A 24,643-nucleotide genomic window follows, 5' to 3' on the forward strand; every position below is an offset into this window, starting at 1 on the left:
AGAAAGTTCCTCTGTTGGTTTTTGTTCAGCCTATTGGAGCCACAGAAACTAAGTTGAATCTCTGTTATACATGACAGCTTTTCAGTGATTTTAAAACAGCCATGAAAATTCTCACCCTGTTCTCTTCTTTCCTCCTTGTATCTCAAACATTTTACATTCTCCTTTACATGACCTGAATATTTTTTCTTTAAAAAAAATTTGTTTTTTAGTTGTCTTGGTCACAGGTCTTGCGATATCATGTTATACCTCTGGAGCCATTTAAAAATGGGACACATTGTGGTAGGCAGCCTCTGAGATGGCTCCTGATGATCCTTGTCTTTTGTTATTCATGCCCTTGAGTGTAGCCTGTACCTAATATATGGCAAATGATTGATGTCACTTCTAAGATTAAGTTACAAAGAGATTAGTCCTTCTTGCTTGCTCTCTCCTGCTCTTTCTGGTTCTCATGGAAGCCAGCTGCCATCTTGTGAGCCACTTTATGGAGAGGCCTATGTGGTGAGGAACTGAGGGAAGCCACTTAAGTGGCTGTTAAGGAGCTGAAGCCCTCAGGTAGCTCAGTAACCTCTGAGGAGTGAGTCTAGTCAACATGAGAGAGCATGGAGTTCTGCAGGTCCTTCCTCTGTCAGTCTTATGGATGAGACCATAGTCCCACCACACCTTGATTTCATCCTGTGAGACACCTTTTAGTAGAGGCACCAAGCTAAGCTATACCAAGATTTATGATCCACAGAAATTCTGAGATAATAAATGTTTACTGTGTTACGCTATTAAGTTTTGGCATAATTTGTTATACAGTAGATAACCAATATACATATGTAATGTGATAACTACAGAATTGTATTTCCTTCCTCTTCTGGTCACTGTTCCATAAAGGGTGAACTTCTGACAGGCCACTTTATACTGTGGGCTCATGTGGAGCAGTGAGCTCAAACTCCTTAATGCTTCTCACTTGAGTTATTATTAAATTATGTCTCCTGTAATTTTGAAGCTGTTGCTTTTCTTGGTGTGGGGGTAGAGAGGGGGGGTTATTTTGTTTTTAGCCTAAATGCTGGACTACAGGTTATTCATCTCATTAAGTCCATCATCTCAACTCATCAAGAAATTTTGAAATCCCAGTAGTCATTATATATATATTTTTAAAATATAATGCTAAGCCCATGAGAGAAACAGGAGGGTGAGTCCCATGTACCAGAAGCAAAGACAGAATTAAAACTCAAAATGATATGCATACTACCTGACATGGTAGCTATCTTGGGGAGAAAAACAGAACTTCTAATAGGTAAAAGCTTTTGTATGAACATTCACTTAGGGACAAAAGATGAGACCTAGGACTTGAGTGAGATAGGAAGTTGCAACTCATATTTACATATAAAGATGAAATGCATAAAGGACTATAGCCCCATGAAAAAGAGGATCCATACTCTCCACTTACTGGCCCAGAAGACCATAGCATAATTTATTCCTGATCTCAAATCTGGATCGAAGGGAAGAATCTTCCAGGTAAATGAAAATTACAACCTAAAATTTTGGATTTGGAACACAAATTTAAATCATTCACGTGGTGCTAGAAGCTTCAGCTTAAGAATTTAACGTATGAATTGGTTCTGGGCCAGGGGTATCCTCCTGGTACCTACTAGAAATAAATTCAAAAGCTCTCTTCAACAAGACAAATCACACAAAGATCTCACAGCAAAAACAAGCCCCCCTTAAGATGAATTCATAATAATAAAAATAAGATTACAAAAGTTAAAAGGAATCAATCCAACAGATATCGAAAATGGAAGTGAAATAAAAAATTTTGGGGGCATGAAAAACAGAGAATTCATAGACCTGCACTTAAGGAAATGTTAAAGGAAGTCCTTCAGGAAGGAAGTAAATGATGCCAAAGGAAGAAGATAGGGATCTACACAAAAGGATGAAGAACAGCAGGCATGGTTACTATAAGATTTTTCGTTATTATTTAAATCTTATAAAAAGACAATTTGCTTTTCAACTAAAAGTAATAAAGTAGCATGAGGGTCATAACATGTAAAATTAAAATGTTTGACATCAGTAGTAACACAAAAGCCAAGAAGTGGGGAGAAATGGAAATGTATGCTGTTGTTGTAAGATTCTTGTGCTACACATGAAGTGGAGTAGAATCACTTGAAGGAAGACTATGGTAAGTTAAAGATGTATACTTCTGGCCCTAAAGCAGCCATAAAAGAACAAATCCAAAAGTTACTACTAATTTGCCAGCCAAGGAGATAAAATGGAATCATTAAAATCATTCTCACTGAACTCCTCTTCCCCTGCCAAAAAAAAAAAAAAAAGAGTAAGAGGGAAAAATAGAAAACAAATAGCAAAGGGATAGATTTAAACCTACCAGTAATCAATAGTCATATTAAATGTATGTGGTCTGAGGCCAATTAAAAGGCAGAGGCCATCAGCTTGAATGAAAAAAGGAGACCCAAATATAAACCACCTACAAGAAATGTACTTTAAATATAAAGACATAAAGTAGTTACAAGTAAAAAGATAACAAAAGATACATAGTACAAACAGTAGTCAAAAAAAGGCTGGAGTGGCTATGTTGATAATAGTTAGACTTTAGAGAAAAGAATATTACCAGGGATAAAGGATTGTATTACCAGAGATTATTTCATAATGGATAAGGATCAATCCATCAGGAGGGCATAATGATCCCAAATGTTTATACTCTTAATAAACATAGCTTTGAAATATGTGAAGCAAAACCTGATGAAACTTTAGGAGGAGAAATAGACACATCCTCAATTTTAGTCAGAAATTTTAGAACTTCTCTCAATAATTGATTGAATATATCAGTAATTGACAGAATAAGTAGGCAGAAAATCAGTAAGGTATAAAAGGCTTGAACACAGTACACAGCCAACTTGCTGTAATTGGCATCTGTAGAACATTCCATTAAACTAAAGCAGAAGACACATTCTTTTCAACTTCACACAGAACATTTATCAATAGATCGTATTCTGGGCCATAAAACGGGTCTCAGTAAATTTGGAAGAATTCAAAGGTGTGTTCTCTGATCAAAATGATACTGAACCAGGAGTCAATTAACAGAAATATCTCCAGAAAAGCCCCAGATATTAGGAAGCTAAATAACCATGGACCATCTAAGTAATCCATGGGTCAAAGAAGAAATCAAAGTGGAAACAGTGTATCAAAATTTGTGGTATGCTACTAAAGCAGTACTTAACTAAACACCTATGTTAGAAGAAAGAAAGGTCTCAAATCAGTGACCTTAGTTTCTACATCAGGAAACCAGAAAGGGGGGCATCCAGGTAGCTCAGTCAGTTGGGCATCTGCCTTCAGCTCAGGTTGTGATCCTAGGGTCCTGGGATGGAGCTCCATGTCAGGCTCCCCACTCAATGGGGAGTCTGCTTCTCCCTCTGCCTCTTCCCCTGCTTGTGCTCTCTCTGTCCCTCTCAAATAAATAAATAAAATCTTAAGCAGAAGAGAAGAAAGATCATAGCAGAAGTTCATGAAATAGAAAAAGAAAATAAGGAAGTATCAATGACACCAAAAACTGTTGTTTGTTTTGAGAGGAGGAATAAAAGCAATAAACCTCTAGCCAGACTTAAACCAGAAAAAAAGGAGAGAAGATTCAGGCCACCAGTATCAGGAATAAGGGAAGTGACACTATTAGAGATTGTAGTGATATTTAAGGATAATAAGGAATATTATAAAAAACTTTATGCCAATAAATCTGACAACCTAAGTGAAATGAACAAATCTTTGAAAAGTAAAAATTGTGAAAGGTCAGGAAGAAATAGATAATCCTAATAACCCTATATCTACTAAAGAAATTGACTTTATAAATAAACCTTCCCACAAAGAAAACCCCAGGCCCAGATGGCTTTACTAGTAAATTTTATCAAACATTTAAGGAAGAAACAATACAAATTCTACACAAACTCCTTCAGAAAAAGACTTTCCAGATGATTTTTGAAGTGGTGGTATCTGACATGATAACTAGACAAAGACAGTACAAGAAAAGAAATATACAGGCCAGCCTTCCCCATGAAAACAGATGCAAAAATTCCAACAGAATTTTAGCAAATCAAATTCAGCAGCGTATACAAAGGATAGTACATCATGACCAAGCAAGGATTATTTCAAGTTTATACCCCAAAGAAATGGAAGGAAGGATCGCATGCCATTGTGCCTATATTCACAATAGGCAAGAAGTGGAAACAACCTAAACATCCATGAATGGATGAATGGTTAAATAAAATGTGGTATACCAATAAAATGAATTAGGTTTTGGACACAAAAAAGGAATGAAATATTGATACATGCTACAATGTGGATGAACCTTGAAAACACATTAAGTCAGTGAAAGAAACTAGACACAAAGGACCATTCTTTGTATGAATACATTTATATGAAATGTCAGGAATAAGGGAGGTATGGCTCAGTCTGTGTGGCTCAGTTGGTTTAGCATCTGACTTTGGGTCAGGTCATGATCTCTGGGTCCTGGAATCAAGTCCCACAGTGGGCTCCCCATTCAGTGGGGAGTCTGTTTGTTCCTCTCCTTCTGTGCCTCCCCCACTTAAGTGCTATTCCCCCCTCCCAAATAAATAGTCTTAAAAAAAAAAAAAAAAAAGAATAGAAGAATCCGTTGAGATAGAAAGTATTTAGTGGTTGCCCGGGGACAAGGGAGGAGGAATTGGGGATGTGGGTTTGTTTTGGGGTCATGGAAATGTTCTATAAATAGAACATTTTTCCATGATAATTGTACAACATTGTGAATATACTAATAGCCACTAAATGATACACTCTACAATTATTTAAATGATGAATTTTACCTCAATAAACTTTTTTTTAAAAAACAATCAGTGATACCAAAACCAAAAACACTATTAAGAAAACTACAGGCCAGTAACTCTCATGAACTTAGATGTTATAATCCTTTTAAAAAATTCTAGCAAATCCAAGAATATACAGAAGAAATTACATACCCATGCCCAAGGGCATTTATTCCGGATATGCAAAGCTGGTTTAACATTTGAAAATCAGTGTAATCCATCACAACAAGAGGCTAAAGAAGTAAAATGATATAATCATATCAACTGGTGCAGAAAAAGCATCTGATAAATTCTGCCACCTATTCATGATAAAAATACAGAGCCAACTACAAATCAAGGCGAACTTCCTCACCTCCATTAAGAAATACCTACAAAAGTCTGCAGCTGACATTGTACTTAATTGTGAGAAATGATATGCTTTTCCACTATGATCACAAACAAGACAAGGATGTCCTCTCTCAGCCTTCCTAGTCAAGAAGTATGGCCAGACTTCAAGCCCATGTTTCTGCAGCTTAGTGATATGTGTGTACCTTTAAAGGGTTTCTTCTTGAATTAAAGAATTCTGTCACCTTAGAAGGAGTATGTGCTCTGAGTTTGGGGGCATGTTTTGTTGTTTGTTTTTCCAGTAGTCCTAGCCAGCCTGACAGAAAGAGAAGCTAGGGATTTAGTTCTAGTTTCATCATTCATTGTGCCGATCTGAGCAAGTCACTCAACCTTTGAGAGCCTCTGTCTACTCCCCTCACATCAGGGCAGCTCAGAGTGCTTAACCCGTCCCTTCTGTTTTGGGCTGCCGTCCTCCCCCTTAGACTTAGAAAGTGATGGCAGATAGGGACAAAATGCTGGAGGCTACCATCTTGCTGAAATAGACTTGAGAAACTTGAAGCAATAGAGAAGTTCATTTGATTCCATCATTGGTGGAGCTCGAATTGGACATTTGATGACAAGATCTTCAGGAGTTTCTGAGAAGTCATATCTTTTATGTTAAAGACAACAAACATTTTGATCTCGAATGGTGACTGATACTCTGACAGGCAGGTGTTTACTGTAGAGAAGTCATGGTATTATTGCTTCTATACCCCTTCTTTGTTGTGTCCCTTTAGAAACTCGATGCTTCAAATATCAGATTTTATTGTACTTTTTTAAAGATTTTATTGATTTATTTGACAGAGATCACAGGTAGGCAGAGAGAGAGGAAGGGAAGCAGGCTCCTTGCTGAGCAGAGAGCCCAATGCGGGACTCCATTCCAGGACCCTGGGATCATGACCTGAGCCGAAGGCAGAGGCTTTAACCCATTGAGCCACCCAGGTGCCCCCAAATATCAGATTTTAAAATATCAGGCATTCGGTAAAATGGCTGTCCTGTAGGTACTCTTTGGTTTGGTAGCCAGTGTAAAAGGGCCCTCCTGCCAAGGCCAGGTTGTGTCTGTAAGATGAAGAAACCACCCACTTTTGCAGGGTCATTATAGTGACTAAGTGAAAGAATATATGTAAGTTCTTGGCACTTGTTAGACACTCAGAAATTGGCAGGTGATACTGTTATTGTCAGTAGAGCTGCATTGGTCCATCCCTACTAACTCTGTTTTCACGATCAGAATGGGACACTGGTATTTTCTCTATCACGTCATTCCGCTCATGACGGGTCTCCTCTTGCCTACCACACTGCCAGCTCCTGGGCACAGGGACAGTGAGGTCCAGATTCAGGTTACTGATCTTGTCTATCCCAGTCAGCTCTGTTCAACAGCCATGGGCACCCTCTGCCTCATTCTCTGGAACTGTGTAAGAAAAAACAAATTTTTATGGATTTTTATTTGATAATTGAGAAGCCATGAGATCTTGGCCAAACTACTCAACTTCATTGTGCCCGAGTTTACCCATATGTAAAATAGGGAGATGGAGTAGATGATATGAGCAGTTTCTTCTAACTGTGAAATTGTGTGATACGGTAATTCTGTGATGGTGTTGCCTGTGTGTGAGCAACCCTGGGAGATTTGCCTTCCTTATCACATGTGTGTATACTTTGATATAAGGGTGATTTCCTTCTCTTTTACATGTCACTTGGGAGTAAATCTGCCCTCCTTCCCAGCATTTGATTTCTTACAGAAAATTCATCTAGAACTTTGTTGTGGGTTTATAGTAAGCCACACTTCACCAAAAGGAGAACAGTAGTGCTCCGTACTTTTTTTAAGTTTGCATAAACTCACCCAGGTGACTTTCTTATAAGACCTCATGTGTTCTGTTGTTCTGTGATCACACTGAGACTGACTCTCTCCAGTCCAGCAGCTCTATTATGTCTGAGAGAGGTGGCCCAGGCCCTTTGGTAATAGGGACTTCTGGATGGTGGTGAACTTGGGGTTGGTGCAGGTGGGAAAGAAAGAGAGGGATTGGAGGAAATGGATAGTATTTTTTTTTGTTGTTGTTTGTTTTTTTTAAAACAACTCAGGCATGCCTGTGTACAGTGGTATACCTCTCCCCCTAGTGAGAACCACTGTTCCGGGGTGTGTTTCTAATGTCTGTCCATACTTTCCAGCTTTGTCTGGGATGGGGAGAAGACAGTGTCACGTCTCTGTGGACCATGCTTTATCAATCTCCTTTATGATGCTTTATGGGTTATTTTCTTGTCTCTTGGCTTTTAGCGCATCAGAGCAGAGTGACGATGATCCTGTTTGTCCTGGAGCTGGAGTGGGTGCTGAGCACGGGGCAGGACAAGCAGTTTGCCTGGCACTGCTCGGAGAGTGGGCAACGCCTGGGAGGTTACCGTACCAGTGCCGTGGCCTCGGGCCTGCAGTATCCTTTGCTGAACAAAAATCCCTTGGTGGGAACTTAGCTGTTGTCTCCTTTCTTTCATGAAAAGTTTGGGTATGTGCAACTTGAAAGTTTGTTATTTGCTGAGTTGCCCTGCTAATTAAGATTCTCACTGACTTGACTGGTAACACAAATCATGGAGGGTCCTCACGGAGGTGGGTGAAAGTGAGGTAATTTCCCCCCAAATAACAGATCCTGCTGATGAGCAGCTTGTAAGGTGACTCTGACATCCAGACAGGGCCCAGTCCAGATTTCTGAGCCTCAGCTGTCATAAGGAATTCTGGAACAGGGAGATAAAACCATCAATGAAAGACAGCCTTTACCTACAGAAGTAATTTGCATACAGATATTAAGGTTGTGAAGAACCACCGGAATCCTATTTATTTTAAAATATTTATGGAGAAGCTACAGGGCCACAACCACAGGTTAGCTGGTATTTATACGGTAATAGTACAGACTTTGTTCCAGGTATAAGGCCCTTCCAGGATATGTAGAATGATACTAATTCTTATCCCCCAAGTTTCTAGACCTATACGCTGGGTGTGAATATCCCTTATGCTGGGTAATCCTCAAATCCAGCCCACTAGGCTGCAGCATACACGGGCTTGACTGTTGTGAAGCCCGGGGCGGTGATGCTGCTGTGTAAGGAACAGCAGGCCCTGGGCTTCTTGGTTTAAAAAGCAGAGAATCATTCTCCACCTTGTGATGAATGAGGGAATACATGGAAACAGATCACTTGTCAGCAAAAGCAGGAAGAAGTAGTAAGACTTGCTTTTCAAATGTTCATCTCATATTTATAAAATGCCTATTCAGTGATTCTCAACAAATCTGACAAAGTACTTTGCTGTCTCCTTGCAGACGGGCGACAGTAGCTGTATTGTGTGTGTGTGTGTGTGTGTGTGTGTGTGTGTGTGTATGTGTGTGTTAGCTAATGGTACTCCTCTTTTTCTTTCTTGTTTTCCTCACTTGGAAGAGCAAGATGATGAAACTAAGGATGGCCATCCTGGAAGGTTTTAAAAATGGCAAGTTGACAAGCAGGCCAGAAATGAGAGTGATAAGGAGCAGCAAACAGGATCAACTTATCTTTGAGAGGGTGATACCCCCTGTTAAGAAACCTGAGTTTACTTTCTAAAAGCCAGTTGACATAAGTCTAATGCCTGAAATATATGAACTCTCTTGTCGTAGTTGACTGATTTCTTACAGTATTAGAATTGGAAAGGCTCTTAGTGGTCATCTGGGTCAACTCCTCATTTTACAGATGAGTCAGCTGAAGCACAGAAAGGGTCTCCTGCCTTATCTGCAGCCACCCTGCTAGTATGTCAAAAAGTCACCAGAACCCAGGTCTTCTGCCCTGCACTGCTGTTTTCTCCCATCATACCATGTTACCCTTTTGAGACCAGAATGGCGTCAATAGAATTTGTTCGTACTATGCCAGGTTCTACATCACTAGCTACGTCTAAAAGATACATCTTCTTTATTATTTAGCCAAGCCAAGGAATATAGAAAAAAGGCAGATCTTACCCTTAAGAAGAAGAAGTTTACTTTTTAAGCTATCTGAAAATGAGAAACAACACGAATGCCCAGAATCGAAAGTCTCCGGACTGTGGTAGTCCCTGACCCTTCTCTTTAGGCATCTTCTAAAGTCACCTTCATTTTTCAGCTGTTTCCTTTGACCACACCATGTGGTTTACCAAGCTGAAAAAATCATGTGATCCGATATCAGAAGTGTGTGTGTATGTGTGTGTGTGTGTGTGTGTGTGTGTGTGTGTGTAAAAGCCTCTGGGTTCATTTCCCAGTGTAACCATCTAGTTCAGCCTTGCTGTTAATGGGGAGGGGAGCTTCAGGCTCTTCCAGAAGATTCCCTCACCTTCCACATTTTGCTTCTCCAGCTCTGACTTTGGAGCCACAGTGCCTGCCCTTACTCCTGATTTAAGAATGGCCTTACAGCCTTCTATCTCTGATAAGTTTCCGATGCTCTGTGCACAATGCGTAACTTCATGTTACTTTTTCAGAGGGTGTCGTATGGGAAACATGCTACTTTCCCAGAGCTGGAGGGTTTTTTCTGGAAGGTGCCTGGTGCACAGATTGTTAACAGTGTAAACATACTCATACAATGTTGGGGTTCACACTAAAATCCAACTTTTAAACACATTTCTTCATGGGAATCCTCCATCCCACCTCTTTCCTCTTCTTTCTGCCACCTGTCATACTTACAGGTTTCTTAAGGAAGAAGTTCTGCTGAAACAACGTAAAATATTCAGAATAATATCAGTACCCTAATGTCTCTTTCTAGTGGACAGTGGTGGTGTTACATAAGAAACTTCCACAGATGAACCACCTTTTTCCCATCTCCAACTCAAGCGGTCATTCATCCACGTCAGCAACAGAGAAAAATCAGATTGAGTTAGCCTTTTTTTCCCTTTGTTCCGGCCTCACAGGGGAGGGGGAGAAGTACTGTGGAAATAACCAAAATTCAAGTAGAGAAATAAAGGAAGACAAAGAAACTGACCTTTCAAAAATCGAATTACCAGATCCTGAATAACCTCAAAATCTTTGGTTGCTTTGGCTAAAGGTCTGAAGCTGCAAGCATTGAGAGAGCTAGAACAGTAACAACAGTAACTGAAAGGAAGAGAGGAGAGCGAGGAGCAGAGGAAAAAGAAAAATGTCTTAATTTGCAGTTCCCCAAAGTTTTATTTAGTGCTTCTACATAATGTTACTTTGCTCACTCTCAGAACAATAATTAGAAGTAAAAACCAAAAGACCAAATTCCCAATTTTCACAGTGTAGAATCCAAGGCTCAGAAAGGTTAAGGGACTGCCAGAACCAGGATTAGAACTTGGGTATTACCATCTTTCCACTAGCCCTTTGAACACCTAAATCCAGCAGAGTGGAGGTATTTCCCAAAAGTCACCTGGCAGGTTGATGTTAGGAAATTTAACTGTTTTCCTCCGTCCCTTTACTTCCTAGTATTTAAATTTGTGAATACTTAAGCGTCAGCTTTTAATCTTGTCATTTGACTGTGTTTCAATCCCGTTTTTCATGCTTCTGCAGAAATAATTAAGGTACTCTCCGTTTCAAGATTCTATTCATGTTGTAGGTATTTCCAGGATGTCACCCTATATAGGACAAGGTCTTTTCACCAGGAAGTCTCTTAGATCTATTCATATTCAGGGCAAGAGTACTGGAAAGCTATAAGATTATCTTGATTTTTATATTAATGACGGTCATGCTGGCTTTGAGGTTGTACTATAATTTTATTATTTCAGTTCTCTTTCAAATAGCTTTTGCTGCATTTATATTTTTTTACGAGACTGCTACTGTTCACCTGCCATCATAAAGACTGTTGGGTATCAGAGTGCGTTTGTTTCTTTATCTGTGTCCTTATAATTAATCTAGGTAAATGTAAGGTGATCTTAGTCCACATCAATCTTAATGTTGTTTTACGTATATCTCCCTTGTTCTTGAGACTGGGAGAATCTGTGGTGTCTTGTTCTTTACTTTTAAAAAAATGTTTTATGATGAAAATTTTCAAAACATGCACCATCTGGGAGAAGAGGCTGTAATGGACACTCACATACTCTCCAGATCCAAGATTGATTCTTCAATCTTTTTGGCTTTCTCTCTCTCCTTGCTGGAGTATTCAGAAACGAATTTCAGACCTAATGTCATTTCATCCTTACCAACTTCATTGTGTGCCACTGAAAAATACAGAATTTTTCAGTAGTCACGATGCTATTATGACTCCTAAAAATTTATAACCATTACTTGATACTATAGAATAATTGATCCATTTTCACATCTCACTTACTGGCTTTTTCCAGTGAGTTGACTTGAAATCGGGTCCAGACACAGTTCGCAAATTGACTATGGTTGTCCTATCCTAAATCTCTCAGTCTAGAGCAGTGATCTCCTTCCCCCCACCTTTTTTTAAAAAAGATTTTTATTTATTTATTTGACAGAGATCACAAGTAGGCAGAGAGGCAGGCAGAGAGAGAGGAGGAATCAGGCTCCCTGCTGAGCAGAGAGCCCGATGCGGAGCTCAATCCCAGGACCCTGGGGTGATGACCTGAGCCAAACGTAGACGCTTTAAAACACTGAGCCACCCAGGCACCCCTCCCTTTTTTTTTAAATCCTCCTATAACTTGTTGGAGGTACAGAGTCCATGTTCCTGGAGGCAGCCCCGCGTTTTGAAGTGATCTGTGCTTCTTCATGATGTCATTTCATCATTTCTACCTATACTTCTCCCATGGTTTTTTTGTAAGCTGGGGGTTACCTCTACAGTCTTGGTTCAGTTCAGATCCAGCTTGTGGTTGTGCTGTCTGGTTCCTAGTGCTTGCAGCAGGAGGCACCTAAGTGATGGGTTGTCCCCCCTTGCCATCAAGGCCCATATTGGTCAGTTTTTCAGGTGGTGACCCCGGGGTTGCTGTGGCACTTGACCCGCTCATCAGCCTTGCCTTTATTGGTCTCTCCTGAACCAGTTCTTTTGTTAGGGTCACAAAAATGGCGATTGTGTAATCAGATCATTTACTCCACATGTGTTATTTGGAATTCTTTATAAAGTAGAACTTTCCCTCATTTAACTAGGGCTATTTGAGATACATTTAGTATGGGAAAAGCAACATAAATTCTTAATTATCTTTAATTGCTCATTTTCAGAGTGGAGATTCAGTGCCCTGGTTACCTCCAGTAGGTGTCTTTTTTTTTTTTTTTTTTTTCTTTTTGAGCATTATTATAAACTCCTTCTTTTTTTTTTTTTTTTTTTTTTTTTTATTTATTTGACAGACAGATCAGAAGCAGGCAGAGAGGCAGGCAGAGAGAGAGAGGAGGAGGAGGCAGGCTCCCTGCTGAGCAGAGAGCCTGACGTGAGGCTTGATCCCAGGACCCTGGGATCATGACCTGAGCCGAAGGCAGAGGCCTTAACCACTGAGCCACCCAGGCGCCCCTATTATAAACTCCTTTAAGGTTTTTTTTTTTTTTTTTTTTAAATAATATATCCAGTAGGTTTCAGTAATTTGCCTTTTTTGATGGTAGTATTGTCCCATTGTTGGCCAGTAAGCGTTCCATCATACTGGCTCCAGTGTCGTTTGCTATAATCTCACTTGCTTTTTTTTTTTTTTTTTTAAGATTTTATTTATTTATTTGACAGAGATCACAAGTAGGCAGAGAGGGAAGCAAAAGGAGGATGGGGGGGAGAAGCAGGCCCCCCGCTGAGCAGAGAGCCCAATGTGGGGCTCCATCCCAGGACCCTGGAATCATGACCTGAGCCAGAAGCAGAGGCTTTAACCCACTGAGCCACCCAGGTGGCCCCCCTCTTGCTTTTGATAGAGAGCCTTTGATACAACATGTCTTAACCTCATCTTGTATTTTCCTGTCCCTGTCCTGAATTAGCCATTTCTTTTAGTGAGGAGTAGCATTCAGAGATAGCTAGGGAATATATGTGTGTCTATTTCTGAAAAGAAAATTAAATATTTCATATAATAAATTCAGATTTAACATTATAGGGTTTCTACTTCATTTTTGTACTTGATTCTTTTACCTTGAGCTGAAAATTTTGTCTTCTAAAACATTAGCATATCTACTTTATCCTGTGGTACATTTAAGCTGTTTCAAAATAATAATAGCAGTATTATAGCAACAAGACTACGGAATGAGATTTTAGATTTCCTTGCAGTTCTCCTTGTCCTCAGAATACATTCTCCCAAGGATGTACAGTTGAAACACTATTTTAGAGTCACTTGAATAATTCTGTTAACTGTGGTTATATCACCAACTTGGTAGTTAGGTTCATTGATTTTACTTTGTTGTCAATTTGGGGGATTTTTTTCTTTTAAATTTATACATATTTTTAATATGTAAAATAATGACATGATTCCAGAATGGAAACTATGACAAGAGAAGTCTCATTACCATCCCTGTCCCTTCAGCTCGATTCTCCCTTCTCCATAGGCAGCCACTTGTGTGAGATCTTGATTTATCATTCCAGAGCTTCCTTTTGTAAAATAAGTCTACCCCCCAACCCCCCTCCCTGCAAGACACACACACACTTCTCTAGCCCTCTCTTTCTTAGGCAAAGATAGTGTAGCTTAAATACCTTGGCTTGTTTTCCCCACTTTATAATATACCCTGGAAATTTCTCCATGTCTGTTTGCTTATGATATGGAGCTCCTTTCCCCCCCAATATTGCATGGGCATGTCCTAGTTAATTCAGTAAGTGCCATTTTGTTGGAATTTTTTTGTTGCCTTCAAACTTTAGCTATTTAAAATAGTGTGGCCCAAATAGCCTCCAGCATGCATTTTGTACTTTGGCCAGTGTATCTCTGGGATAGATCTCTAGATGTGGCGTTACTAGGTGTTATCAACCCCACAAGCTAGTTAGAGACTCAGTGCCTTAGGTTTGTACTGGAGACCAGTCACGTAGGCAGCCTCTCTCTGACAGGTACTGAAATTCTGGACTAAGTAGGAAAGCAGGTATTTGGCATAAACCATATTCTATGTACAGTTAAGGCACAGGGAGCCACTCTTGTCTGCTAAAGGTGGGACCCTCCAGAAATCCACGTTGTGAGACACCAGCCCAGCCTTGTAAGCAGTCTTTCGAAGGCGAGCATTCAGGTCTGCTTTGACTCACACATTTTCATTTTCATATACCGTTTTCATTTTCATCTCCCATTTCTTCTTGAACTTTGTGTTCATACACATTTTACCCATTTCTGTTAGGTTTGTGTTTGCTTTCTTCTTGATTTTTCTTTTTGTGTTAGGGATTTTGCCTTTTAAGGTACTAATATTTTTTCCAGTTTGTCTTTTGGCTTTGCTGCTGATATCTGTTTGTTGTTGATGTTTCTAGACTTGGCCGTTTTGTTCCTGGGGTCTGTTTGTCTGTTTATGCACCGATACCACATTTCTAATTACAGAGATTTTGTAACATGTTCTATTATCTGGTAGGGCTAACTTCCCCTATCACATACCACATTGTTCTTATTTTCAGAGTATTCCTGGCTCTTCTTTTTTATTTAGTTTTTATATGAACATAAACTTCCCCAGCACTGAGAGAGAGAGAAAAAAAAGCTCTGTTATTTTTATAGGGATTATGTTAAATTTATAAATTAATGTTATAAGGAATGACATTACCATGTGATGTCTTACTGTCCCATAATATGCATCTTTTACTTCATTGTGTCTACTTTTGTATCTTTTAGTGTTAACATCCAAGCTTTCTAAATATGGGATTCACATGTTTCTTGGGTTTATGTATGTATGTATGTATGTGCGTACTTAAATTCCTCCACTCAATTTTGAGAAACGATCCTTAATGTTTCCATGATAGATTTGATGTTGAAACCCGGCATGTGTTTATTGGTGACCAATCAGGCCAAGTAACCATCCTCAAACTGGAGCAAGACAGCTGCACCCTGGTTACAACATTCAGAGGACACACAGGTAGGACTGCAAGCCGTATCTCCACGTGCTGCACTCACGGTGACATATCACCGGCCGCCTGTTCTGGCGTTCGGTTGCCATGTTGTGAAAGTGACAGAGTACAGTGTGCTCAGATAGGAATGATACATTTAACTGATTTCAGAATGGTTCAGTAAGATACAGTGTCAGAAATTTTCCACAATTTTCAGTGCACACACAAAAAAGGAGCCAGTCTGTTTCAGACCTGTTGGTGATTTGGTTCTGTGTCCTGTCGCACTGGAGAAAGCTAGTGTTGGCGTATGTTGATGAGACATTGTTTAAGGCCATGTGGCGACTGCACAAACCCCGAAGGCTGAAAAGATAGCTGCCTCAGTTTGTCCTTTCCATCCTTGGAGCGAGAAGATGGTGTACAAGACAGACTCCCCCACTTCTAAGACAAGTGAAATAAAAAAATATGTTCATTGTGTATCTAGGCTACATAAAAAGGTACAGGTTCCTTTTTGACGACTTCTGGGCTCTTCTTTTATTTAGGATTTGTTTGTTGGGGAGAGAATCAGGATCTCAGGATCATGTAAGCAAGGTAATATAAAATAATCCATGCTTAGCCTCTGAAACACTTGAATAGTTGATAATGATTCAGGTTTTTTGTTTTTTGTTTTTTGTTTTTAAAGATTTTATTTATTTATTTGACAGACAGAGATCACAAATAGGCAGAGAAGCAGGCAGAGAGAGAGGAGGAAGCAGGCTCCCTGCCGAGCGGAGAGCTTAATGTGGGGCTGGATCCCAGGACCCTGGGATCATGACCTGAGCCAAAGGCAGAGGCTTTAACCCACTGAGCCACCCAGGTGCCCCAATAATAATTCGTTTTTACTAGTATTTTTAATATGTGATGTTGACCCTGGGAAATGAGTCACTGCCTATTTTCATGGTTCTTAATGGGCTTTTTATGTCTCCTGCAGATTACCAACTTATGATTTAGTACAGAATAAGGTTCATACTGAGTTTAGATGGCATATAAGAATACAAGTAGGTGAATAGGGATGTAAAATGGGACAGTACCTATCATAAGGGATTTCCTCAGGGGGGAAAAAAGGAATGCATAAAGAAGAAATTGAATCCAGGGGAAAAGAGTCCTAAAAGATAAATTTAACTATCTTTGTTTTCTGGGAAGAACAACACATAGAAGCATCTACTGTGGATAGGACCCAGGTCTTTCCTGATTGGGTTTCTCTTTTTAGCCACCTATACCTTGGGTAAGCTTGGCCTGATAGGGACCCAGAACTGTTCCCACCACAGGAACCTTAAACTTCTTTGTTTCACTGCTGACTCAGTCTTCTAATCTTTAGCTTTTGTAAACTCTGCCTCTGGCCCCATTTGCTCTTGTCGGTGTTAACCAGTCAGTCTTCAGTCCCTCATTCCCCCATGTCTGCGCCCCATCCTCTCTTGCTTTCCAGAGGGGTGTCACTTCAGCCACGAGCCGCCTAGTGCTCTTGGTTCAGGTGCCCCATTCACACTGTCCCCGTGGGGCTGCGGCAAGTTGCACGTAAGCCTCAGGCCACCATTACCACTGCCCATTCAGCATTCCAGTCCACCTGCCAGTGCCACCTCAGTCCCTCCACACAGCCCCTCCACAGTCCCTCCATACTCCCCGGGACTGCTCCAGACCTTCACTGCTCTCCCTGAGCCCCTGCTCCCTCCCCCAGCTCCTCCTTCAAGGAAGAATAGAGGTGATCAGATAGAAGCTTCAGAAATGTTCTTCAGAGCGCCTGGGTGGCTCAGTCAGCTAAACATCCAACTCTAGATCTGGTCATGATTTGGAATCGAGCCCCAGCTCCTCGCTCAGTGCTTGAGATTTCTCTCTCTGTGTCCCGTTCTGCCCCACCCCCCCATACCCCTGTGTGCTCTCACACTCTCTCTCAAATAAATAAATCTTTTTTTAAAACATTTTTTTTCTTGCTTGCCCTATATTCCTCCCCAGTAAACACACTTCCTCTACCCCTTCCTCATCTCGGGCCCTCCTGCCTCACTGAGGAGTCTCCTGTCCTCTGGCCCGGGGCCGATTCTCCTGGGGTCTCCACATCAAAAACTCTTCCCTTTGTCTCCCTTTGACTCACTCATTCTTCTCAGTGTCTTAACGTGCTTAAATGTTTTGGCTTTCTCTTCAACCAACAGAACCCTCTCAATCCTGTATCCTGTTGAGGCAGTTTTTGTAACAGCTGTGCTGCTTTTTTCTTTTCTTTTTTTTTTTTAATTACGGTAAAATGTACATAATCGAAAACTCACCGTTTTCATCATTTTTAAGCTTGCAGCTCAGCGGCATTAAGGACATTCATACAACATCTATACAACATTTTCTGTCTTATAAAACTGCAGCTCTGACCCCATTAAACACTAACTCCCATGCCCCCACCCCCAGCCCCTGGCAGCCACCATTCTACCTTCTGTCTCTATGGATTTGCCTGCTCTGGGTGCCTCACAGGCATCCTGCAGGTTGCGTGGTTTTGTGACTGGCTTCTTTCACTTGGCATGACGTCTTCGTGTGGTGGCAAACAACAAGGCTTCTTCAAAGAATGTCATTTTCCGGCTGCTTCAAATTCTTCACCTCTCATTTGCCTTCCACCCATCTGCAGTTTGGCTTGTCTCTCGCTTCTCTGACACTGCTGTCCCCAAGGTGGCTGGTGACCCGCTGGTTGCTGTATCCAGTGGACGTGTTTTTAAACCATATCATACTTAACCTTCTGCAGCGTTAAACATCGTGGCCCTTCCTTCTTGCTTGTAACGGCCCTCCCTTTGGCTTCCATGACACAGTCTCTCCCAGTTTTCTTCCCCTTCTCTGACTGTTCTTAGTGATCTTTTTTGGTGAGTTCTGCCCTGGACCCTGGTCTCTTTACACGCATTGCTCTCCCTACTTGATCGCAGCCACTACTCCCTATCGTAGAAATAAAAGGTACAGTTATTTCCTCAGATTCTTTACAGCCCGGTGAGAGACAGGAACCAAAAAGTGACAGGGCGGCAGAGGCAGGGGGAAGCCGATACAGGGCACTTCCAGGAACACAGAATGAGCACTTAGTTCAGACAGGTTTGGGAGTCTGTCAGGAAGGCCTTCTCAGCAGAGGTGTTGCTTAACCTCAGATATTTGGGAAGGAATGAGCGTTGAGTTCATGAAAAAGAAGTGAGGCGAGCACTCCAGGCGGAGAAAACCAGTGTCGTCCAAGGCATGGAGATCGGCAAGAGTGTGCTCTCCTGGGAACTTCAGTAACTCCTTTTGGCTGGCATACTGAGTCTGAGGTGGCGGGCCGCCAGAAAGGAAGCGAGAGTCCATTTGGATCACTGAGGCAGTAGCCTGACGTCAATGCGAAACTGTAAAAGAGTTTTAAGCAAAGATGTTAACCTGGTCAGAATTTAAAAGATTGTTCTGGCAGCAGAATAGAGAACATAATTGGAAAGCTAGTAGGAAACTGCCCCTCCGAATGTGGCAGGAGGAATGGGAAAGCCAGGAGTGGATGGGCCCAAGGTGAAATTTTGGTTCTGAGTTCGGCATGCCGATGACCTGACTGGGTAGTTCCCAGACTTGGTTTAGTCAGAGGCGGCTTCCAGCCTGGCTCCTTGGTAGGCAGCCATTCACTGTATGGCTGAGAGTGGTGGTGCTCTGAGCTCCCTGTTGCTGCCTCTAGGCCAGAAAAGGGGTGTAGCTGTTTCTTACTGCTGCGTGGGGATCCAAAAGTGGCCCGAGGGTTTCCTGTCTTCTGGGTTAGTCCGAATAATAAAATGTCAACTTGGCATTATGCCTTACCTTTCTCAGAGTTTAAAGCATTCTTTTATGACTTTATCATGAAGTATCTTTGAGGAAGACCAGATGTGGCCCAGGAACGTTGCTAATTAACAGGAGGGCAAATGTAGCAGGTCACATAGTCAGCTTACTACTGTTATCCATAGACACTGGTTTGCACCCACCGCCAGTCTGGCTATAGCACAGCTCGTTCATTTGTAGCCAGAGCAGGGATGTCTACGAGATTCCTTGATGATGCAGACATATTGTTGAGCTCCTCCTCTCCATTCAGCCCATCCTGGGCCCTGAGAGGTCCCAAACTCTGGGAAAAGGGGTTTTGTAAGGATTAATCTCATTCCCTTACCCCCAAAACAAAGACTTTAAGATGAACCCAGATCCATTAAAGAATGATATTGGGGGTCTTATCAGTCCAGATCCAAACTCAGAAACACGCAGGCTGGTATGTATACAGAGTCCTAACCATTCATCCATCACTCTCTGTTACAGTACAGAAGGTCATATAAAAATGTGGGTTAGAGATGGCATTGGCCTAATACCACAGGCCAACATAGCATTTACTAATCCATGGGGACCTAGGAAACTAGTTTTATGTTCCTTTGCTCCCTCTGTTGGTTTTATTTCTGGAACTAAATGCTAGGTATCATAGTTCTTTGCTATTTCTGCAGAAATCAGAAAATACTTCTACCAAAAAGTCCTACTGACTTGAACAAAGGCAGATGGGAGAATCAGATTTTAACCATTGGAAATCCATAGTATTAGTAAAGTAACTTTTTTCTTTTATGTCTAAGGGTTATTTTGATAAGTATGAATGTACTAAAAACAGAAGGGGTTGAATAGAACTTGTCAAAGCACACTGTTTAACAAAAAATTAAACACAGACTTGTTCATTGACTATTAAGGAAATTATTGAAAGTTACAGTGTAACTATAACAAAAATAACTGAAACAAAGACAGGTATAGTTCATTGCCAATACTCAAGTTCAAATCATTAAGCTGAAAACTTGATTTTTGTTTATGGTGAAGGCTTTCCCATCTAGTAGACGCAGATTTGCATCGTTAGCCCTCCGCGTGATGAGTGCTGGGATAGAGGGGTGGATCAGACAAACATAATGCTCGCCTACTCAGCTTGCAGTCGTGGAATGCGATCATTAAACCAGTAAACACAGGTAGTTCCTCAAAAGGTTATGAGTGCAGCAAGTATCGCGATGCCCCAGTGCCCTCAGAGGCTGCTTCGGAAGCAAAGAAGAAGAGGGCTTCCCTCTCCAGGGCGCTAATGGGAGATTTCCAGGGAAGTGGTGTTTGAATGAAACCTTAAGGAAAAAGAGGAGTTACCCAGGGGATGAGATCATAATAGGCCCCAGGTGTGTGAAACAGGTATTTGGAAGGGAGTGGGCAAGTGTGAGCAGCCGTATGGCCACCTGTGGGTGGTGTGGAAAGCCAGAGGCGAGGAATAGAGGTTGAACTCCCAGGCGATGTGAGTGAAGAACGACGGCCATTGTTCTCACAGTGCCTGAGAACAATCAGAGATCATCAGTGATGATCACACGACATCACACATCACACATCAGTGATGAAGTATGAGCAGGGCGGCGGCCTGCTTTCCATTCTAACAAGTCAGTGTGGCAGCGGTGGCACTGGATTGCGGGGGGACGAGAATGGATGTGCAGAGATCATTTTGAAGGATGGCTGCTGCCAGAGCCCCACTTGTTTGGACTGGGAGGATGGCCGTGGGCGTGGCGGGAGGCCTTTTTAGGAGATCAAGTGGCACTTGGCTTTTGGGTGGGGCATCCTGGGTTTCTGTTGGGAGCATTTGGGTGGATGGTGATGCTGTTTGCTGACACCAGGAGCACTGGAGGTTCGAGCAGTCTGGGGAGAAAGAGATCCCAGTGCTTGGAGATGCCCCTGGGGAGGCGGCAAGGAGACAGCAGCATGTCTGTTGGTGGATTTCGGGAGCAAGGGGTCGCCTGCAGGTAGAGCATGTTTAGCTTTACAGCAGCCTCTTCGCTTCAGCAAAATGCAGCAGCTGAAAGGTCAGAGATTTAATTCAAGAGACCTTGTGTTCTGGGGACTTGCTTCCTCGCTCTCCTGTCGTCACAGGAAGCCCGCACACTTTCTTCACCTTGTAGGTGGGATGGCACGCTCTGGGCAAAGTGCCCAGTAAGGACACTTACTGTCACACCAGTAAGGACAGACCCAGCCATTTCCAGCCCCAACTTGGCAACACTTCACATAGTCTCTCTAGCTTTTGCAAGATACGTTGTAAAAGCCTCTAAAAAATGAGTTCACTGTGCGTTTTTGTGACACGTATTAAATTTCTAAAAGTTTTCCTATTCTTTGATCTGGTGCGTGTTTGGGAATCTCTTCTAACTAAATAGGAACATGATCAAAGATTTACAAATAAAAATGTTCATCTTAGCAAAATTTATAATAATTAAAAGTTGGGAAAAAATGTAACAGTAAGTGAAATAAGGTACATCCGTGTGTTGGGATATTATGTAATTTTTCATTTATGAGAAAATAGAAAATTTTATTATGACAAAAACATTTATTTTTAAGAGTAAATTCATTTCTGTTGGAAACTGCTTTAGCAGTCCTATATTATGCAGGTCAAAGGTAGGTAAAAGACACCACGAAATGAGGGGGAGCAGAAAGATGGAGGAATCTGAAGGGAAGTAAAATGAAATAGAAGAAATGATGTTTGTGATTTGAAATATCATAAATCCAGAAACCCACACCCACCGTAGCCCCTCACTGTTGTTCTCCGACCTATATATGGAGAGCAAGGAGGACACTGTGGGTGAGGACTGTGCCAAGATGCAGGTCTGTGCTGCTATGGAATGCAGGCTCGCTGGCGGGGGTTGCCTTTCTGTGCTGCCCGAAGCATCTGTAAGGACTGTTCAGGAAGGTATCAGCTGAGGGCTGCTGGAACACTCTCCTGGGAAGGAAGAGGCCATTCTGTCAGCAGCTCTCCTCTCCAGTCCTCTGTGCCCTCCACTGCCCCACACATGACTCCGTGTGCTGCCTTCCCATTGGCCCCCATCCCAGGGCTCTGCCAGACGCCTCTGCAGTGATGGCTTATTAATCTTCTTTATTGTCTCCCATTACTCTCTGCCATGCAACTCACAGGCAGGTGCGTAAACATTTATTAAGCACCTACTGTGTACCAGGCACTGGGTACTGCTTGAATACTAAGATACAGAATGTAAAGTCTCCTGTGGGAGATATATATCTGATAATGTTCCAATGCAGTGGATGAGTTTGAGGATAGAAACACACACAGCAGTGGGAACCTCACTTGAATTGAGAGTGTTGGGGAAGGCTTCCTGTAGCAGCGCCTGAGCTCCACCTTGAAGAAAGAAAAGGGTTACTTGAGTGATCAAAGGTAAGTCGGGCACTCCAGGCAGAGGGAGTAGCCCCGTGTTCCGTGAGAGAATGCCCCACCAAACACAGCATGCATGCCCTTCTTGTTCTCCAGACTAATCCCACGTTCTTAGGCTCCGTTTATGTTGAAGTAGGATCTGAGTCTTTATTTGATTATATCCATGGAACTTAACCTGGTGTCTGCCTTGTGGAAGATGCAGAGTACATGCCGGTTGCACTGATTTGCACTGAGCACTCTGGTTTGTGCTTTATACCCCAGCCTCCAAGAGACACCATTGTTAGGACATGTACCTAGAACTGGGACGGACCTCAGGAGTTATTTGTTGTTCTCCCCAGTCCCCTCCTCCTCCCCATCTTGAAGCTTTTTCTGCCATTTTTTCAACTCTTAACTGAAGCGCAGTGGAAGACCCTGAGCCCTTGGGGTGTTCACAAGCTGATCCAGGACCACTTGGGTTCGGTGGTAACATGGCCTTGGTTTCGTTCAACGTGAGACAGCTCTTTGGTCTTCCTTTGTCTTTCATGACCTTGGCGTTTTTAAGTACTAGCCAGAATGTCCTTCCAGTTGAGTTTGTCAGTTGTTTCCTCATGGTTAAATTCAGGTGATGCATTTTTTATAAGAATACTATGGAAGTGATGTTATGTCCTTCTCAGTGGATTGTGTCAAGAGGCACATGATACTGATTTATCCTGTTTCTGGTGATGTTAATGTTGATCATTTGGTTAAGGTAGTGTCTGCCAAGTTTCTCCACTTTAGTCAGCCTTTGTAATTCAGAAGTATTTTACGAGGAAGTATTTTGAAACTGTATAAATACTGTTTCTCATCATATTTCTGTCCAGTAATTTTACTGGAGTCTCCCCTGAGACTCCATTGATGACTCTTACTAGAAACAGTTATGACTCTGGTGTTTGCCAGATTGTGCTTTTTCTAGTCATTATCTCTTCTACAGTTTTGGTTGGAATTTTTTTATAAGGAAATACTTTACTTCTCCCCCATATTTATTTGTTTTTTTTCCCATTGTTTATACCAATATGGCTCACGAGTTCTTAATTATTTCTATGTGTGAGAATTTGTTACTACCACTCAACTTACTTTCTTGCTCAAATTGTCCCGGATTTGACCAATGGCTTCTTCATGCTGGCTTTTGTGACTTTTTGACTGTCCCTTCACTTTTTTTTTTTTTTTTTTTTAAGATTTTATTTATTTGAGAGAGCATGAGAGAGAGAGAGATCACAAGTAGGGGAGAGGAGCAGAGGGAGAAGCAAGGAGCCTGATGCAGGGACTCGATCCCAGGAACCTGAGCCAAAGGTAGATGCTTAACCAACTGAGCCACCCAGGCGCCCCCTCTTCACTTTCTGATACCACATGATGTTCCTGGCTCATCTTGCATACTCTGTGCCTCAGTCCTAGAATTAACTATCCATTCAGCCATTGTTTCTTTCATTGAAGAAAAGATAATATATAGAAGCCAGAATCTGGGTGCTCTGTGTGCACCTGTTGGTGGGGTGATCGTAGCTTCTAGGCCCTCTCGGTAGACAGAGCTAGGAAATGTATGTGTGTCCCCACACATCTCTAACTATTTCTGTGTGTTCTGTGTTTGTGTGTGTGTACACACACGTGAGTTCATACCGATGCTTCCAATTCCATTGTAACACCAAAGAGTTTATTCTAACCTCCCCCCCGCCCCAACAGCTGTAGCTATGATGATAGTGAGAAACTCAGCCCTCGTTATCCTCCATGTATTTACTTGCTCAGTCCTAAAATAAACATGGAATAGCTGCAGAATTGCTGACCTACATAACCCATATACAGACCTACTAACTAAAGTACTATGTTTGTGTACAAATCTTATATTTTGCCTTAGGCTGTATTGTCCAATTGCTGTTTTCCAAAGAACTTTTGTCAGTTCTCCCCCTGCCCCGCTTCATTGTGGTTGCATCATTCATTTGTTATACAGTTAGGTTCACTAGTTTCTGTTCATATTCTATTTTGGGTCCATACCCTACCCCCCCACCAAACATACCCCTTGTTGATTTTATTTACTTATTTTTGAGTATGTGAAACATTAATATGGTCCCAAAATACAGAACCAAACCAAAAAAATATACTCAGAAAAGTGCCACTTTGCTTCATCCCCTCTCCATTGCTATTCCTGTGCACCTGCTGAAGGTAGCTGAGCTCATTCATTTCTTATTAGCAGTTTTTTCTTAGATGAAAGGTAGCACAATGTAGCTATTTTTTTGGTGCTTTGCCTTTTTCACTTTGCAGTGTATCCTGGAAATCCCTTGCTGTCCTCCTAAGTGATCTTGTTCATCGTTTCTCCTAGCTGCAGAACACTGAGCGAGTACACCATAGTCCACTCACCCACTGTCTTCTGTGAGCATTCTCCTTTTGCATGTGTATCTTCTTATTACTCCGTGGGGATGGGGAC

General features: G+C 41.8%; 1 protein-coding gene across 3 annotated transcripts in view; it reads left to right on the plus strand.

Moving 5' to 3' along the window:
* The window catches only part of WDFY2 (WD repeat and FYVE domain containing 2), a 179,064-nt gene that overhangs the window by 127,221 nt on the left and 27,200 nt on the right, over nucleotides 1-24,643 (plus strand). For all 3 annotated transcript variants that reach the window (XM_059143771.1, XM_059143770.1, XM_059143772.1), the window contains exons 5-6: nucleotides 7,462-7,612; nucleotides 14,952-15,064. In XM_059143771.1, the coding sequence (XP_058999754.1) occupies nucleotides 7,462-7,612; nucleotides 14,952-15,064 (264 nt within the window). The remainder of the gene's footprint in view (nucleotides 1-7,461; nucleotides 7,613-14,951; nucleotides 15,065-24,643) is intronic.

The sequence above is a fragment of the Mustela lutreola genome, chromosome 13 (genome assembly GCF_030435805.1).
Source record: "Mustela lutreola isolate mMusLut2 chromosome 13, mMusLut2.pri, whole genome shotgun sequence".
NCBI classification, from domain to species: domain Eukaryota; kingdom Metazoa; phylum Chordata; class Mammalia; order Carnivora; family Mustelidae; genus Mustela; species Mustela lutreola.